This window comes from Triturus cristatus, chromosome 1_2, assembly GCF_964204655.1.
Source record: "Triturus cristatus chromosome 1_2, aTriCri1.1, whole genome shotgun sequence".
NCBI lineage: Eukaryota > Metazoa > Chordata > Amphibia > Caudata > Salamandridae > Triturus > Triturus cristatus.
Window position 1 is genome coordinate 645,474,562 of NC_140580.1, and position 19,721 is coordinate 645,494,282.

At 45.8% G+C, this 19,721-nt stretch overlaps 1 protein-coding gene across 1 annotated transcript in view; it reads left to right on the forward strand.

Moving 5' to 3' along the window:
• Positions 1-19,256, forward strand: part of ECHS1 (enoyl-CoA hydratase, short chain 1) — a 235,982-nt gene extending 216,726 nt beyond the window's left edge. The window contains exon 8 of the mRNA XM_085607904.1: positions 19,088-19,256. Coding sequence (XP_085464030.1) covers positions 19,088-19,153 — 66 coding nt within the window. The 3' untranslated portion in view covers positions 19,154-19,256. The remainder of the gene's footprint in view (positions 1-19,087) is intronic.
• Positions 19,257-19,721: the final 465 nt, after the last annotated feature.

Here is a 19,721-nt window from a genome sequence, read left to right on the forward strand (position 1 = left end):
ACCTCAGCCTCGCCGCAAACCCCCGCAGGGGTCCCTGTGGTGTCGTAGGAGGTTGCCGGGGCTCGAGGCTCGTCCTCGAGTCCCCCTCGGTCCTCTGGGCAGGCAGCGGCATTGTCCGACGCTGAGCTGACGACACTCAGGCGCTGGCGGCTGCTGGCCCTGGCGGTGCCGCAGGGGCCGGCTAGGGGCCGGGACGTGTCCCCAGGGCCCCCCCCTCATCCCTCCACACAGGTGGCTGCCTCGTCGGAGGTCGAGCCAGCACCTTTTCGGCGCAGTTCCTTGGTGCCCTGGTTCCGACCCCGACCATTCTCTCGTGGCGCTTGTCATGGCAGAGGTCGTTCTAGCGTCCCCTTTGGCGCAGGTCGACGTTGAGCTGACGCTGGTAGCAGACTCTACGGCGCCGTGCCGGCGTCGGGTCGTTGATTCGTCTTCGGACGCCCCCTCTTCTCCGGAGGTTCGGCAGCTGTTTGTTTCATCTTCTGCAGAGACGGGACGCTACGTCGTGGCCTGTCCCCGGCGTCGTCCAAGGACGGCTCTTCGCCGTCGCCGCGCCCGCAGTCTTCGCCGGAGGCGCCTCTGGTTCCCCACTCGTCGGTCCACCCTACCCCATTCTGAGCTTGGCCTTTCCTTCCTCCGGTTGGGATGGATGATGGCCGCCTTAGCTTGCAGCAGTCGCCCACGGAGGAACTGCTTTCCCCACCGCGTGGCCCTACGGAGGCGAGTGCTGCCTTCGCACAGGCTGTCTCCACAGCTGCAGGAATCTTGAGCATGGGGGATCCAGCTGCCCATTTCCCCACAGATCATTTGCTGGATGTTCTACATCAGGGCTCAGGTGGACAGGAGCTGCTTCTTCCCTTCGAGGCTTCGCTCCACAATTCTCTCTTGGGGGCCTGGGGGCGCCCTGCCCCGGGGGACCCGGTGCCCCAGCCACTTCTGCACTGCCACCATCCTGCTCCGCATGATCCTGTCTGTCTTTCCCTCTAGCAGGGGCCCTCTTTTGCAGACCGCCTTTCCCTCCTTGCCATCGGTGTTGTCTCCCCCGTCACGGGAGGCCTGGTGGTTAGATTCCTGGGGGCACACCATCTTTGCCTCCTCCAGTGCTGCCTTGTGGGCGCTTAACACGCTTTGTGTGTTGGCCAGAGCTACTTCTTGCTTGTGGGATTCCGCGGAGTCCCTTCTGTCTTCCGCTTCTCAGGAGGGTGCCTGCGTTGATCTGCGGCACCATGGGTTGGGTTGCCGGGAGCAGGCGGCGTTTATTCTTCGCTCGGCTCTGGTGGTTTCGGAGGTGCTTGGTCGCACGATGGCTTCTTCGGTGGCCCTTCATCGCCATGCCTGGCTAAGGGATAGTGTTTTCCCTGAGAATGTTAGGGAACGGCTGGTTGACCTTCCCTTACATGGCGCTCTTTTGTTCCACGACCCGGCGGATTCTGCCATTCAGAGGTATCTTGCAGGGCTTCGTCCTCCTCCTCCTCCCCCTCCTCCCACTCCCACTCCCACTCAGTGACCTGGATGTCAGTCTGTGTTCTGGGAGGTGTTCTCCCGTTGTTTTTATGGGGCCTTGTACCACAGTGCCCCGGTTGTATGGTCTGTGTGATTGATGTGCCTTCGGGGTCCTTTTGTTTGGCCTTTGGTGCTGTTCTCTGGTCCGGCCCTTTTTGCCTTGTGGTTTTGGCTGTTGGTAAGCCCGGTAGGCCCTTAGATTAGGCCTTCTGCGTATTCTTTTTGGGCTGCTTGGTAAGCCGTCTGCGGATCTTCATGCCACTTTTCTCGGAGCAGCTTGTGCTAGGTCCATCCTTCTCCTTCTCCTCAGTTTTGTTGTGATAGCTCCTCGTTGTGGTGCAGAAAAGTTCTCCGAAGCAAACTGATGTCAGTGCACCGGGGTGGGGCTTATGTGACCTCGCTGACGTCACGCCCGCGGAGGATGTTGGGCGGAGTCGCGTGGTACCGCCCCCGGCGCGCAGAGATGCTGGGCAAGAATGGTTTCCGGGTGCAGTCTCACGCCTGGGGATAATTCTACGTTAAGGAATCTGCGGCTAGAATCGTCTCTACCAGATACATCGTTACCGAAGGTAAGTAACTTGTATGTCTGTGACAGACCTCCACATTTTGTCTCTGTCGTGCTTGAACAAGCCCATGACTCCACGTTCTTCATTGATTTCAGGACCATGAATCCGAAGGCCATCTGCAAGCTGGGCATGAAGCTTGTGGCTGCGTGCCACTTAACTGCGCAAGGGAGGCCTTCGGATCGCTCCTGGAGTCGCTTACGCTGGTCATTGTCATGATCTTGGTCTTCTTCGGATAAGCCCCACAACAAGAAGTTGAAACGCTCGTCAACTTCTCCTTGTCAGTCCTATTCATCGAACAGTGCGATTGAATGACGCCACATATCCAGGCTGCCCACAGCTGTCAAGACCTATGTCTTGCCAGAGGTGCTTCAGGCTGGAGTGTCTCCATCAAAACCCCTACTCCCCTTTAATGAAGCCCTCACTGATGTACTGCTTGGGACTTGGGCCAAGCCCTGTACAGGCACTCCTGTGCACAGAACTAGTTCCCACCGACCTCACCCTGCACCCAGGCACGGAACCGTCATCTCCCAGCATCCCACCCCGGAGATCCTGGTAGTCCAGGGCTCAACCTCCAAGATAAATCCAGGTGCATTCCCTACTACACCACCAGATAGGGAATCCAAGAGGCTGAATACCTTTGGAAAGAGAATTTTCTCTTCTGGCGGTCCGTCAACACCACATGCTTTTTGAACCATTGTTCTCATACTGTGTGTGATACGGATGCGCAGGTGTTGCCTGTGATCTTAGAGGAGGCTTGAGACATACTCTCCCAAGCTATTGTTGATGGGCGCGATGTGGCAAAGGTCACAATCAGATGCATATTGGATATGACCGCCTTGCTGGGCAGAGCCATTGCTTCCACGGTGGTGCTCTGACATCACCCAAGGTTGAGGACAACTGTCTTTTTGGGATATGTTCAGGAATCCCTCATGGACATGCCCTTCGATGAGACTTGCCTTTTCGGCGACACGGCAGATTCAGCGCTTGAGCGTTTCAAAGACAGTAGGGTCACGGCTAGGCCACTGGGGCTCACCTTGCCCCACGACAGCTATTTTCCACCTTTGATGGCCACGACGTGGGCTCTCAGCTATGTCCCTTTCCCCCTTGCCGTCACAGTCAGCAGGCACCACAGTCCTTTTGTGGTCACAGACGTGGCTCCCACAAGCCCATGGGAACGAGTGCCAGATGCTGAACCAATCTGTCCAGCCCCCCAAACAGGAACTGCAACCTGAAAGCCTCTTTAGTTTGCCCTCCTCCCATCATGGCGGGAAATCCATTCTGATAAATGGGTGCTTCAGTTTGTACCCTGGCCTATGCCCTACCATTCCAACAGACCCTGCAACCTTTGTCATCATCCACCAATTGGCCAACGGAGGCCCACCTCTCGCTTTTGCAACAGGAAATACTTCCTCTTCTAGACAAAATAACTATCTGGAATCAGAGTAGGTTGTGGTTGCTATTCCTGCTACTTTCTGCTACCAAAAAAGGATGGAGGTCTCTGTTCTATCCTAGACTTACGCCCTCTTAACTTCTTCCTGTAAAAGGAAAAATTCAAGATGCTCATTTTGGCTCAGGTACAGTCTGCCCTCAACACTGTAGAGGGAGGCCAAGAGCATTATCAGTCCACTGTGGTCCCTTTGGTCGTATCAGCGCCCCATGGATGTTCCCCAAGGTTGCTGCACATCTGCAGAGGGCAGGGGTTCCAGTCTTCCCCTTACCTCGAGGACTGTCTGTTGAAGGCAGGATTGCCCCAGACAGTTGTCTTCTACCTTTACACTACAGCATACCTCTTGCATTCTTTTGCAGCGAACCTCCTGCATTTGCTGTGGTTCTCTATCAATATTCTGAAGTCACACCTAGCTCCCTCTCACATGCATACTTTCATCTGAGCTATTCTGGATACAGTGCAGTTTTGGGCATATCCCCTGGTACAGGGAGTCCCGGATAATTAGGTTATGATTCTAATGTTTCAGCCTCCATCCTTGTCGGCGTTGAAACGGACTCTGTGCTTGCTGGGTCTCATTGCCTTCTGCTGGTAAACCATGCTCATTGGCATATGCGGGCTCTGCCGTGGGATCTAAGGTCCCAGTAGACACAACATCAGGGGAGTCTCTCCGACCTGGTCCAGATACCGCAATGAACTGTAAAAGAACTGCAGGGGATTGTGATTGAGGCAGCAGCAGATCCCTCTCTCCCTTCCTCGTCCAGAGCTCACAGTAGTGACAGATAAAATATTTCTGGGTTGGGGCGGTCATCTGCGAGAGGTAGAAATTGGAGGACTCTAGTATCCGGCAGATTCTCAGGTCATCATCAGCATGTTACTACTGGAATTTATTTGCCGGACATTGAAAGCTTTTCCTTTTCCTATCAAGGAAGGCTGGTTCAGTTTTTTCACAGACACCACCACCATGTTGCAACAGGCAGGGTGGGGTGGTCTCGTGATTCTATCAAGAAGTCCTAAGTCTTTGTATATGGCTGGGAAGTCAGGGTATTCTCCTGGTGACTCAGCATATGGTGGGCTTTCTGAACGTCAGAGCAGGCAAACTCCACTGTCAATGCCTTGCATATCACGAATGGCATTTCTCCATCCGGAGGTGGTGCAAGGTCTCTTCAGAGATTAGGGAGAACCTTGTTAGATCTATTTGCCACCACGAGAACGTGCAATGTCAGCACTTATGTAAGCTGGAGTTTCCAAACGGCTCTCGCTCAGAGATGAAGTTTGTCTCCAGTGGAGCTCTGGACTGCCGTACGCCTTTCCGCTGATTACACTCCTGTCTAGAGTTCTCAAGTAGAACAACAAGGCTCAAGTATTCTTAGTGGCCCTGGATTGGGCAAGGGGAGTCTGGTATCCCAAAGTCTGGAGCATGTGCATCTGCCCTCTGATCAGGCTGCCCTTTCGGGAGGATGTCCTGTCTCCATAAGAGAGCAGGTTCCTGCACCTGAACCTTCACACTCTCCACCTACATTCATGGAGACTGAGTGGCTACAGTTGAGAGTATTGGACGCCCCTCCCCTAAGTATGGCAGTAACACTTTATCTGGTAGCGACTGTCTAGCCGCAGCCTACCGACCCTCCCTCCTTCCCATTCTGTGAACTGTATTTTGACACCAAGCATTCTCTTCTAACGTGGAGGTCAAGGCACATTGGAACACTGCTACACAAAAGCACCTGCAAGTACCCAAGTCGTGAAAACTGGAAGCAGTGGACTTTAGCATGCCCAAGCACACTCATGTATACAACCTCTTGAACAAGAAGAAATTAAATGAATTGCCATACATTTTGGCCCACCACTAAAACCATCATATAACCACCTAGCAGTAGCATGTGAATTATCGGAATGGGACAGTATTGGCCAACAAAGACATGGAATGTGCATGTAACCACCAAAATGGTGGACAAGCCAGAAAACATGAAAGGCACATAACCCACCCAAAGTGGAATTCAACGGACATCCATCCATGATGGTGCAACTCAACTTTTACCATGGAACAGCAAAACCGTGTCAACCTGTTTTTAAGAATATATAATTTCTTTCTACCTAGGAACTACAACGTTTGCAAGCACACATTCCTGCTCAAAGCAGGTTGCCCAGTGCCACCCACCTAAATGTTGCAGTCTCACAACAGTTTCTTCTCCATTTATATCCTAGAATACACACTACCTCTTGATGTAGAGTGTGCCGTGCCATCCACCCAAAGTGGTGCTTTCTAGGGCCATATTAAGGAATCTTGCAACAATTGTAAACATACCAGCATCACAACAATTTAATTTTAAAAACCTGCCCAAGAACGAACAATGTCACCTAGGTAGGGTGTGCTGTGCCAGTCACACTAAGTCGTACACAACCAGGCTCACTCCACAAGCATTTCTACAGAGCACACATCTGTCACTCACTGTAAGAAACATACAAACTCCACATGCATATTAACAACACAATTATGCTTCTTCGAAAACGAATCATTACAAATGACGATATTTAGAAAGATGACGGTAACCACCTGTGAAATAAATTAAATGTAAGTCTTATTATAAAATACCATTAAGTTACACCATATGGGAAAGGACACAGAACTGCAAACATTGTCCTCCTCAGAAACCATTGTGTATACCCTTGCATTAAGACACACTTGAAAGATTCCATTCCTTTCTGATATTTAAATCCAGGTCTTTAGAGCACATGATACAACAGCCCTCCTTTCTTTGTGATGCCAGCAAAATGAGTCTTTCCTAAATTGCTCTTGCCAAGTAAAGTCTTACTTCCATTACTACAACAATTATAAAACAAACATTCACGAAGCTGAAATGCTGACAGATTCCTTTGAGCTCCCCGAAACCATGACCGTAATTCATCTAAATGAAAAGTTCATGGCTCATTCCGTCGGTACTCACAGTAATTACCCTCAGTACAACCCACCTTTGTAAGCAAGAGACCACAAAACAAGTAGCCAGTAGTTAATGTATTAATAATAAGCGTTGGCAAAGGCAATAGCTATTGGCTTTGCCAATGTGTTAAAGCCATGTTATACACCAGAGTGACGGCTGTTCAGCTTGGCTCAAAGTTAGTTGCATAGAGGAGAATAGAGTAGAGCAGAGTGTCGAGGATTGTTGCGTCGTGGGGTGGGGTGGGGTGTCATGGAGAGGAGCGTCATGGAGAGGAGTGTCATGGAGAGGAGTAGAGTGGAATGGCGTAAAATGGAGCTAAGTGTAGTAGAGGGGAATGGAGAAGAGTGTCATGGAGTGGTGTAGAGTGGAATGGCGTACAATAGAGCTAAGTGTAGTAGAGAGGAATGGAGAAGTGTGTCATGGAGTGGTGTAGAGGGGAATGGAGAAGTGTGTCATGGAGTGGTGTAGAGTGGAATGGCGTAAAATAGAGCTAAGTGTAGTAGAGGGGAATGGAGAAGTGTGTCATGGAGTGGTGTAGAGTGGAATGGCGTAAAATAGAGCTAAGTGTAGTAGAGGGGAATGGAGAAGAGTGTCATGGAGTGGTGTAGAGTGGAATGGCGTAAAATGGAGCTATGTGTAGTAGAGGGGAATAGAGAGGAGTGGCGTGGCGTGGCGTGGCGTGGCGTGGCGTGGCGTGGCGTGGCGTGGAGTGGCGTGGCGTGGCGTGGAGTGGAGTGGCGTGGAGTGGAGGCGTGGAGTGGCATGGAGTGGCGTGGCATAGAGTGGCGTGGCGTGGCATAGAGTGGCGTGGCGTGGAATGGAGTGGCGTGGAGTGGCGTGGAGTGGCATAGAGTGGAGTGGCATAGTGGCGTGGCGTGGAGTGGCATAGAGTGGCGTGGCGTGGAGTGGCATAGAGTGGCGTGGCGTGGAGTGGCATAGAGTGGCGTGGAGTGGCATAGAGTGGCGTGGAGTGGAGTGGCATAGAGTGGCGTGGAGTGGAGTGGCATAGAGTGGAGTGGAGTGGCGTGGCGTGGAGTGGCATAGAGTGGAGTGGAGTGGCGTGGCGTGGAGTGGCATAGAGTGGAGTGGAGTGGCGTGGCGTGTTGTGGCATAGAGTGGAGTGGAGTGGCGTGGCGTGTTGTGGCATAGAGTGGAGTGGCGTGTTGTGGCATAGAGTGGAGTGGCGTGTTGTGGCATAGAGTGGAGTGGCGTGTTGTGGCGTGTTGTGGCATAGAGTGGAGTGTTGTGGCGTGTTGTGGCATAGAGTGGAGTGGAGTGTTGTGGCGTGTTGTGGCATAGAGTGGAGTGGAGTGTTGTGGCGTGTTGTGGCATAGAGTGGAGTGGCGTGTTGTGGCGTGTTGTGGCATAGAGTGGAGTGGCGTGTTGTGGCGTGTTGTGGCATAGAGTGGAGTGGCGTGTTGTGGCGTAGAGTGGCGTGTTGTGGCATAGAGTGGAGTGGCGTGTTGTGGCGTAGAGTGGAGTGTTGTGGCATAGAGTGGAGTTGCGTGTTGTGGCGTAGAGTGGAGTGTTGTGGCATAGAGTGGAGTGGCGTGTTGTGGCGTAGAGTGGAGTGTTGTGGCATAGAGTGGCAAAGAGTGGAATAGACTGAAATGGAGTGCATTTACGTAAAGTGGAGTGGTGTGGAGTGGCAAAGAGTGTCGTGGGGTGGCGTAGAGTGGGGTAAAGTTGCTTGGATGGCATACTGTGGAACAGTGTAGAATGGAGTAGAGAGTCGTGGAGTGGCGTTGAGGTTAGTATTGTAGAGTGTTAGAGAGCGGAATAAAGTTGTGTGGATTGAATAGAGTGGAGTAGTGTCGTAGAGTGGAGTGGTGTAGTGTCATGAAGTGGAGTGTTGTGGATTATAGTGTTGTGGAGTGATGTACCGTCCAGTTCCATATAGTGGAGGGGAGTTGCGTAGTGGAGAAGAGTGTTGTGGAGTGGTGTCACGTGGAGTGGAATATGCATGGTGCTGTAGCGCACTGCCATTGCAGACAACACACTTTTAATTGAAATGACCATTATATTTGCTCAGACATAAAACTATACAGCGCACAAATGATAACACCTAGGATATTGATTTGTTTTGATTGTACCAAAATATTTGTTTCCACCACCCTTCAGAGTTACAAAAAAAGTGCTTCACTTGGGCTTTCCTAATTCTGATACATTGCGAAATATTTGTACAATTTATTTACTGGCATTTAAATTGTGTTGTGTGCTAGAAGAAAAGGATTGCAAAGCCTTTCTTTTCAACCTCCAGTACCCAGCAGGATTGTCACCCAAGTACCCTCACTTTGCAGTCAGAGAAAGAAAAGTAAACGCCATCCTCCCTTGGAAGACAGAGCCCAGTATTGGCTCTCTGTATTCAAATGTACAGCAAATGTGACAAGATAGAAACAAAATTTAAAGGCCTGTTTATTGCTCATTCACATCTGAATGCCAGCATGGTTATATTGGGTATGCTTCAGCACCCCCTACCGCGCTACTTCCAGCGCTTATGGCATGGGCGTGAACTTGAGAATGAGGTTTATCTTAGTTATGCTATTAGTAAAGAGCACTTACCAAAATAAAGTTCATAGGCAGAACATTATTCCTCACAGGCATGTGCGATTGATGAACTGGTAGTGGCAGAGATCAGGAGAATCAGTCAGGCACAAAAGGTAAGAGGCAGGAAACCTTTTCAAAGAAATACAGCTCATTTACTGTTGTGAACTAACATACAAGGGAGACAACTGACAACACATTTACTCTTGTAGAGTACCTCACGAAAAAAGGTTTACAGATAACGAGCACTCCTGGAAGAAAACAAGGAGCTAGTCACAGAGGTGGTAAACAGGCTATGGTCCATGGGAAGGACAAAGACATGCTGGACAGCCTAAAACAAATAAAGTCAGCAAAGAGAAAGTAAGCAAATGAGTTACAAATTACAAAGCGACTGGCAAGCAATGGGCATAATGCATTCCCAGGGAAGCTTTCAGCATGTCCCCAACATGTCTTTGAAACCAGATAACTGTGCTGTCTGGTAGGCTACAAACTAAGATGTGCAGTGGCACAAAGGTTTTCCTAGAAAATTACTACCTGTACTGCTGAATGCTAAGGTTGCTAAATATTAATCTTTAAATCCTCCAATAGGCAATAACAAAATGAATAGTCCGATTCCATATATGTTCAACTCCAATTGATTTCTTTATCTTCAAATCTAAAGTTCTTTAATTCATATTTTCATGAACACATCTCAAAAAACTTGATAACTCAACCAACACGTGTTTCTCAGACACTCCCCTTTCTCAAGGTAAGTTCAGTCGCATCCACTTCAGATACTTTTCTTATAGTAGCTTATACATTTCTGAATGTGAAAGCAATCGCCCTGTCAGACTTTGAATGTCTAGTCATTGAATCTGAGACCTTGTGTCCTGATCAATAGCTCACCCGCAGGAGGAGGTGTGGAAAGCCCAGAACCTCATTGATCCTGGTAATGTTTTGATCACTGCAGCAGTTGCGTTTCTCACAACCCAACTCTGGGCTAGGGGAAGGTGCAACAAAAAAGATTTAGTGGTGCCACGTCAAATCTGGAACCAAAGACTTCCTTGGTGCAATGACTGCAGTTGTGACTTTGAGTATCCTTTGTTTCTAGTGCTAGCTTATAGTAGTGGAATCGCTTACCAACACTTCATGGATCTGCAAGAAGGCCCCTTGTTCTTCAGCAGGACAGCACATGCTATAGGGGCACTCTGGTCACCTGGACTTAACACATTGATATGAACAGTGCATATCCTTCCCTGGCTACTGTAGAGAACTGTGACCTATTCAGCTTCTTCGCTGCCTTCCCTTTTCTAGATAGTTCCAAGCAAAGCAATCTCCAATTCCCCTCCTGATCAGTTTGTCAACTCCTTCCTTGAAGGCAAACTCAAAGACAACTTGGAGGCTGTCTAACTTCCCCAGGTTCTGGTTCCGAGCCTAGAAAAGGGAGTTGGTAGTGGATACCCCAGAACTGAAGCAGAGAAGAGTTCCTTAGTTGCTACTGTTGGGGAACCCTGGGTCCAGCGGAGAAAATATGGCACACTGGCGGGAAGTTTCTACCAAGTAAAGTTGCACTCAGTAGTTGTATATTACAACAGTCTCCTCTGAAACCAGTTCTAGGCAGTTCCCTTTTTTGCTTGTTCCTCTTAGATAGACCCTGCCAATATCTTTGGAACAAAGTTTTAGCAGGAAGATGGGGTGCAGCTGGGAGTCTGCTGTCAGGAGAGACCCAAAGCAAGGATACAAAAGAAAGGGAGGCTGTCCACTTCACTGCCAGTTAACATGTGGTGGGAAGCCTCTCCCATGAACAAAGGGCCAGGAAAAGCTTGGGAACTCCCTAAGCTTCAACGGTTTCTCTGTCTCCTCTCTCCCTCCTCTAAATGTCTGATCCACTACAAAATATTACTGAAATGGCCTGAAGTAGTCCTGCAGTTTATACCCACTGTCTGGGCTCTCTTCAATCCTCCATCTTAGGCACCACTTGAATGTAGCAAATGCTAACTGGATTCCAGTGTGCTTATGGCTGCATATGTCACATATGTTACACGTACATACTCTGCAATCACAGATAAGTATACAAATGCGACATCCGTGTCAACAATGAATGAAAAGGTTACCTCATAGCACAGGTAGGGCAGACCACTTAAAAATGCAGTGCAGGAGGGACCCATTGTGATCTTTCGTAGGCATGATCTGGTAAAAAAGCCTCCATTGTCACTATCGTGCCTCTTGTGGCTACCATTGGCGATTGTGTACAGCCCTTCCCACTTGGTAAAGAGGGTTCACATGGAATGTCCCTCCAAACCACAAGGAATGTACTAACTGTCAGTCAATGTTACAAATGCCTCCAGTGCACACACGATTGTCTTGTGTGCTAAGGTGGTGGTCAAAAATAGACAAATTGCTATGATGAACTTGAGGCAGGGGCACACTCTTAAGAAGGATAAGCAGTAGCTTCTTGTATTCGCCAAGCTTAAGTTGGTGACAGCTGGAACAGAAACTGCACTTATTTTCTAAACAATTAAGAGATAGAACAGTATGGATAACGTTTAAACAGACTTGCATTAAGTTAGAAGAAAAAGGAATATACTCATTGCAAATATCTGTACAATTGTACAGACAATATAGCTTATTTTGGATAGTTCGGCGAAGAAAAAAGAGAGAATTCAGGGTTCATGAAGATCAAATTGCAAAGAATTGTTGCAGAGCTAGAGGCATCACAGTTATCTCAAATTAAAAATATCTTAGACCCTTGTTAAGTGCCCTAGTGTGTTGAAGAAAACCTGTTAGAGCACCAACTTTTTCTGCAAAGTGTAGTTTTAGTTGATAACTGGGACCCCACTGATGTCTATAGATCTCCTTGTTCAGAAGTTCCATAGTGAAATAATACTACGGGTAATTAAATTTTTGTGCAGCGTGGGGATTTCACCAGTCCTGATGATAGTGCCCTATGTCTTTTATGTAACAGTTACTGCTCCTTTCCATTGCTGCATAAAAAAACCTATAGAAAGCATTGCTCATTGGAGTTCAGATCACTTAGTAAAGGCAGCACAGTTTGTTCCGCTTTCTTAGGACAGGATGATTTTTAATTAGCAGTCCACAACGATGTCAAACTTTAATGGGACGTCTTGGAATGTCCATAAAGCGTTGGACCTGCTGTTCCTAAACTAATCCTTCACTTCAGGGTAGCTGCGTGCGCTTTGCATTCAGTGAAGGCCCTCACAACATGGAGCTGCCAACTCCTTTATATATCCTCAGGGCCAAAATCATGCTAGTCCTAGAGATTGGATAATAAATTAGTCCTATTTAGCTCGTGCAAGTGAAGAAGAGTGATTAATTCTTACTTTAACTTACTCTAACTTAGTATATGTTAAGGACTAGTTGAAGTAACAACATTGGCTCGCTAGTTATGTTTCCAAGATACCAATCTGATATCCTTGGAGATTGACAAAGGGGATTGAGATGTGTGTCCTTTTAATTGTGTTGTTCAAGGCACACCAAGGATTGCTTCAAATTTCCAAACTATTTAGAATTTTCACCATTATTCTCCATTTCTGATCCCTGGAACAAACAATCATGAATTCCAAACTGCCCCTCTATATGTATTTTAAATGAACAGTATTGAATGGAAGAGCCCATGTGGCACACACTGGCTCCGTGCGTCCTGGTTAAGGTTCATACACACCCTTCCCATTCACATATTTAATTCCTCCCAGTCACATCTGAATGCATTGATAAGTGAATCATTTTTATTATTTAATTAGTAACCGCTTTTTTATTGTGTGGACTAGTCACAATAGATGACAGATCCCTTCACAAAAGAACAAGTTACTGATGTTCTTGTACAGCAAGGCGAAACAATAAGGGAACCCAGGATAACAAAATTGCTAAGTACAATTTAGTGGCCATCCCTACCCTCCAACAGTATCGTATACAAAATATAATATCGCTTCACACATGTAACAGTAAGAACAGAGACTAAATTTGGTGATTGAATATTAGTCTAGGTTATAACATTGAGAATTAAAGTTCCTAATGTATTGCTCTTGGAGCTGACATTCCTTACGATAAGTATCGTAGAAAAAGATTGGCCTGGTGTGGGGAAGGATAGAGTTTTCCGGAGAAAGATGGTTTAAGTATTTTCGATTTTAAATGTGGGGTTTCCAGAAGAGAGACTGCACTTCTCAGATGGTATTTTTGTCCTTGAGTAGTTTCTGTGTTAGATATGCTGGGGAGCCAACTTGCACATACTTGTGAGTAATGCAGGCTTTCTTGAATATACGTTGAGGCTCTATCAGAAGCCTGTTAAGTAAGAGAAAAAATAAAAGTATATGATCACATTTTTTGAACTGTGGGCAGTATATGTAGTGACGGTTTGAGAAGAGCTCGATGAATCGGAGGTATTGGAACCAAAATTGAGTTGCCATAGTTGAGCCTTAATAGTACCAAGGCTTAGATCTTTTGTTTAAAGTTGCTTCTGAGCCCCTTTTGCCAAAGCATTTATAATATACTGTATGTTCAAGTTTTTGTCCAGGAAAAAGCATGGGGACTTGGGACATTTCACAATGGCGAGCTATCAATTCAACACAGAGTAAAACACCAGCAATATATTTTTTGGGATGGTGCTGTGTGGATGGGTGGTGGCTTGGAATTCCATTTTCAGTGAGTTGAGCCTTCGGTGAGTGTGTCATTTTTTTCTAGATATCCGACAACAGTTGCGCAGCCCTGTTGCTGTTTTGAGGTCCAGTGATTTTCAAATACAGTTAATGTGCCATCCACCTAAAATTGGTAGAAACTGAGATTGTGTGAGCTAGGAGGCTTAGGGTTGAGTGTATGTTGATTAGGGTGGGAGAACGGCTGGAGCCTTGCAGAACACAATGTTTTAACATTAAAGGGTTGAATAGAAAGTTTCCCATTTTTGCATATTGGCAGCTAACTTCCGGATAGGTAGAAAAATGCTCAGAACAGAATCCTCCATTCTATCTGTAAGAACTTCCAGCAGGTTGATTAATTTACTCTGGCAAAAGCTGGCAACAGGGCAAAGAAGATGACTGGGCAGAATTCGCCTTGATTTAGAATTTGAAGAGCACCTATTATTTTTAGAGTTGCTATTTCTGTATTGGGGCATGTTCTAGGCCTGACTATAGCTTGCAAGAACGTTGTTTTGTGGAACAAAAAGATTGAGCTAAGTATCCATTCAGTTTTCTTAGTTATTTGTTAGGAGAGTAGGTTAGAGATAAGGTGGAAGTTGTTTAGACCGTTAATGTTGGCCCTTTTTTTTTTTACTTTTGGAGGACAGATCTGAGCAATTTTTAAGCAGTCATGGGCTTTGCATCTTGATGTGGAGATGTTGATTACGTTTGTTAAGTAAGTAGTGATGAAGGGTTAGGCTTCAGGTGTGGGGTGATGGTCTGGTTCTCGCAGTGATTGATAATGTGTTTGATTCTGTCACAAATCTAAAAGCGGACAAAGCTGTCCAGGATTTCTGGACTATGCCCTTACGTTATAATGCAGTCTCAAGGAGCTTGAATGATTGATTTGTTACTTCCAGAGCACGAAATGGCATCATTGAGCTAAGTAAAGGAATTCCAGCGGAAGACGGTGTTAGGACGAAACTGATAATAGATGGGCTTTTAAAGACTTACAAAAGGTAAGATGCATCAAAAGAATAAGAACATTCCAGGCGTTATTTGCCAGGAGGGAGAAACAGTGGCTTTGTGAGGAAGAGCAAAGACCTCAGAAATTCCTGGAATTAAATAGTCAAGATTCAAGATGATCAGGGCAAGAATCATGAAAGGCACTATGGACCAAGCATAGTGCCTTGAGTTCAATTCTGCTATGAACAGGAGGCTAAAGGAGTATATCATAGTAGGTAAATACATTAAACTGGTAAGGAAATTGATCGATTACCTGGCCTGCAGCATTTTGAAACCTGGTCAGCCTGCTTAGAGCCGAAGATGTGACAGAGATTTAGGGAATTACAATAATCAAGCCAAGATAAAATGGCTGCTTGAACCACAGTCCATTAAGCAGAAAGAAAGGGGTTTTGTGAATGTGCACAAATGATTAAAACATGAAGAGACTTGAGCAATTTGAGTAGACAGGGAGAGTGATTGGTCAAAATAGAAACCAAGGTTTCTAACTGATAATCGAGCAGGTGCAAGCTCAGATAGGCACTAGTTGTAAGACCAGTAGGAGACTTCTCTTCCGACCACTAAAATATTAGGTTTATCTGTGATGCTCATTAAGGAGGTATTGCACATATAGCTAACAACCTCCAAAAGACAAGAAGCCAATTTTGGTGAGGTTGTGAAAAAGATGACTTAAAATGAATGAATAGTTTGGTTTTGGTAACATATGTCATAAAGGAGAATCCAAAGGATCGAAATAGCAAGTCCAAAGGAGTGACATACACATTAGAAAGTGTAGGACTCCAAGATGAATCATGAACCTTGTGAGAGAGTGGCAGAAATTATGATCTAAAAGGTGGGAGGTGAATAGCCTCTGGCAGATTATCCTGTTGAAGAAGAGATCCAAGACAAAGCTTGATCAGGGACTCAAAGACGAAGAAAGGAAATGCAAAAGGACTGGACTACAGGCGTCCGGGCTCCAAATGAAAAAAGTCAAGTCCTGTCTGGTAGAGGTGAAGGGTGATGCCCTAGGGCAGGTTAGGTGCCCTAACATCCCACCCTGCACAATTCCTTTATCTAGGGATCCACATGTCCCCTCCTCCCGGATCTGGCCTGAGCCCTTTACTTTCTGGGGCTGGGCCTTCTGCTTGAACGCGACCTGAGCCGCTGGGCAGCCCTGCCATTGAACCCCATGGGACGTACTGCCCTCTTTAAGATGGTGTGCCTGCCGTTCTACTTATATACTCTGGTCCACTATCTCTACCACATCCCCCGCAAATGGTTTCATTCTCTGACTGCCAGGATCACTAATATTGTGTGGGTGGGTTGTAGGCACAAGTAGCTTTTCAGTCACTGCGCAGATCCGCCTTCGATGGTGGCTTTGGTCTATCAGACATTTACCTGTACTGCCTCGCAGCTCAATTGGTACCGATTAACAACTGGTTCACGAGTGGATGGGATGAACCTGCATACCATCTGGAGATTCCCTCGGAGTCTAGATGGTCTGCTTGATCTTCTGTACGGGGCGCGACTGCCGGCCACACAGCCTTCTTGCACGCGGGTGTCCCTTACCTACTCGAGGGCGGCCCTCCATCTCATTTGAAATAGTGCGGTTGGCTGTAGGTTTTCCAGTAGTGAAACATAAAGACCCTGCTTCTAGGCAAGAGGTATTGAAGAATTAGAAAGGGAAACATTGCAGAAATTCTGTAACGGAGGACAGATAATGTTAGCAAAGGAATTAAAAATGTGGGCTGAACAGGGATCATTGAGAGTTCCAATTTACTACCATAGAGAAGTTGGGATGTTTGCTTATGGTACAGAGGTGTGAAGGTTTAGAGTGTAGGGCCAAACTGTGCAGGTGAAACAGGGGTGGAGACTTAAGAATTAAAGTTTGTCTGATACTGAACATGTAATTTTAAAGAAAAATGGGACCGATCAGAACAAAGATTGTGAGGGGTTAAAGACTGGGAGGAGCACTATCGGTCAAGAAGAGAGTTACCAATATTGAAATTCTCTTTAGAATTGTTGGAAGCACAAATAATCAGATTGGCATAAAAATCAGAGATATTTAGTCTAACATGTTTATGACCGTTTTTTTTTTTTTTTTAAATAGCCCATAGGTAGCATGGTCAGAGGGTAATAGAATAAATAGTCTTTCTGTCAGAATCCCTTGGTCCTTCTGTATTGAATTTTAAGCACACAAAGTTCCTGGTTGAACTAAGGTGTCAATGTCATATGCCTAGTAGAGTTGACCGATTTGAAAGGGCAAACAGAGTTGAGAGAGCTGGTGAGCCAAGAGTTGAACTCTCAGACTTCAACATAAACAGAGGCACCAAGGGAGGGGCTTGGATTGAACAGAAATCACAATAGTTTCATTTGAGTCATGGCCTTTTGACTATACGACACACTGAAGAGACCTACTGATGACCAGAAGTTGAAAGAAACCAACTAAAACATATGGCAAGGTGATCATACCAAACTAGGAGACTGACTTGAATGGATGAAAGAGGGAATAGAAGGAAAAGACAGAATCAAATCTAGTGTCTGTCTGGTGACGTGGACCTATTACTAATTGCAATATTTCAAAAGGAGAGATAGAATCATCAAAGCTGGCTGAATTAAAAAGTAAGACTCAAGCCGCAAAGTGAAATTCACAAGAGGGGATTGAGAGTGATCAAGAAGCAAGGGTGTCAGATAATTAAAGAAGGCAGAGGTAAACTGAGATGCTGGAGCTTGAGGACGATAAACCTATAAACTAAATAGAAAATATGAAGTGGAGAGCAAGACTTTCAGACATCAAATTGAGTTCTGGGGAATAAATGCTACCCCTCCTATAATTTTTCTTTCTGATCCAGGCATATCATGGAGTAATCATTTGGGATAAAGAGGTTCATAATAGTTTGACATGTGTCATTCAAACAAGTTTCACTGAGTAACAGGAGGTCAAGATTGTAGGTGGTAATTAAGTCTGAGCCCAAAACTTTTTGGAGCTGATCTGCAGTTGTACAGGAGGCGCTTAAGGGAAGAATGTGATGTTTTGTGTAAAGTAGTATTCATTTGATCTCCTAGAGGCAGTTAATTTTAGCATCTTCATTTGCGCTGCATTTTCTTTTCTTTCTCTTTTCTGTCCACAGCCTGGTGGCCAACGGCTCTTGGGGTTTATTGGTTATGATTTTCTCAGCATGGCATCATAATTCCTTTGGGGCCAGTAAAAGCAATTACCAGTAATAACGAGATCTACAGAAACACTGCATATCTCCTAACTTTCACTCAGAGATTTTGGTTGCTAAAAGCAACACAAAATGTGAAAATACTGGGTGAATCGGACCTGGAATTATTGCTGCCCCCTGGTATTCTTCAATTTTTCGTGGACCCTTGGGGCCAACTCATAATTGGCTGGGTTTCCCCCACCGCCCAAGTTACAGGTACCAAGATTTTGATAACTTTGGAGGTGGGGAAATCCATTCCATTTACTCTGCCCTCATAATAATATGCATAATAAGGACCACGGTCATTTTGTAGATCCACTATATCCTCGGAGGTGAAGTTGTACTGAGATATAGATCATTGCTGTATAAATCGCCTTTTTGAAAGGGGGCTGACCTTAGAGGATGGGAAAAGAGTGAGTTTCATTGTGCCTTCCAAGGACAAAAGTAAACTATCTCTGAAGAAGTTACCTAAGGGAGGGTGTATACTTTCTGTAGTTCAATGTACAAATATAGTAGCTGCCTGAAGACTTCTATAAAATAACTAACCATTGTTTGCTGTTATTGCCCTAACTGGCTATGGCTAGGAGAGGTTCATGTAACCTTAGGCCCTCTTTTGACCGATCACTTAATGTCATGCCAGGGGATTATTATTGCTTAAACAACCCTTCTTCCATGCCATCCAAATAGCTCTTAAATTAACCTAAAAGTACTAGAAATCAGATGTATGTGCTACTCAAAACAATAAACTTAAACCTAGGTCTTAAAGTGAATCACAAGTGTGGCTGTCTGCTAACAGGAGGCTTCGCTCATCAGAGTCCAAAATACCCTTACTTTACCATAGGTTTTTAGAAGAATGTGATTCAGTGCTGACTTAAAAGAACATACATGTGTGGTTAGTGGCTATATTCTCTCTGAACTACCTATTATTATCACTGAGTCCTTTGGGAATACCATTTGTGTTGAATGTAAAATCAATTTAGTGGCAATAGTACATCTGTGTTATGAGCTGCTTTGACAGGTTGTGACAGTTTGTTGTAGTTTGTAGATTTGTTTTTAAACATAGACACTTGAATCAGTCACAGGGGAGATTGACTTGAGATGGGGTGGGTTGTCTGTTCTCTGATGTTGTGGCCAGGGATGAGTTTCCCTTGAGATGGTAAGTAATGGAAGTATTGGAATGTCATCTTCTGGAGGGTTGATTACATATCTAGTGAGTGAATGGAATGCAAGGTATCCTCAAAATGCAAAGTGCTAACATTTTCTTTTCCTCTACTTTAAGGATGATCGCAAAGAAGGAATGACTGCCTTTGTGGAAAAGAGGAACCCGAACTTTACTGATAACTGATCATGAACATACACTTTATCCATGTAGAATGATAATATTGAATGTAACTGAAGTAAATCAGCGGACAATGAAAAGTTCACTTAATAAATTTCCTATTTATTTACATGGAGCTGATGCTTTTTTCTTCTAAAAGGAGACGAGCGAGTTCCTGATCTGGAAAATGCTTTGAGTAATCGACGAATAGACTCTTGGGAAAACTAGTGAGAATGGAGGGCATCAGTCTAGTGAGAATGAGAGAATCTGACATAATTGCCACTCGCTAAAGAAACTTTGCTTCCACTGTATGGAAAATGTGCGATATGTTTGAGGGTCCTCAAAATAGCAGGAAAATATGGAGTTCATTTTTCTTTAGGAGAGAAGATGGATACAATTTTGTAAGAGATGTTTAATATATATATATGTGTGTGTGTGTGTATGGTTGATGGCATATGTGGCTGTAGATCACATGCTTAGCATAAATCTGCCATCTAGTGTTTGGCTCGGAGGTGTGCAAGTTGTTTTTCTTCGAAGAAGTGTTTCGAGTCAGGAGGTGTGGTGACTGCTCCTCTTGCTTGCAATATGCATTCGA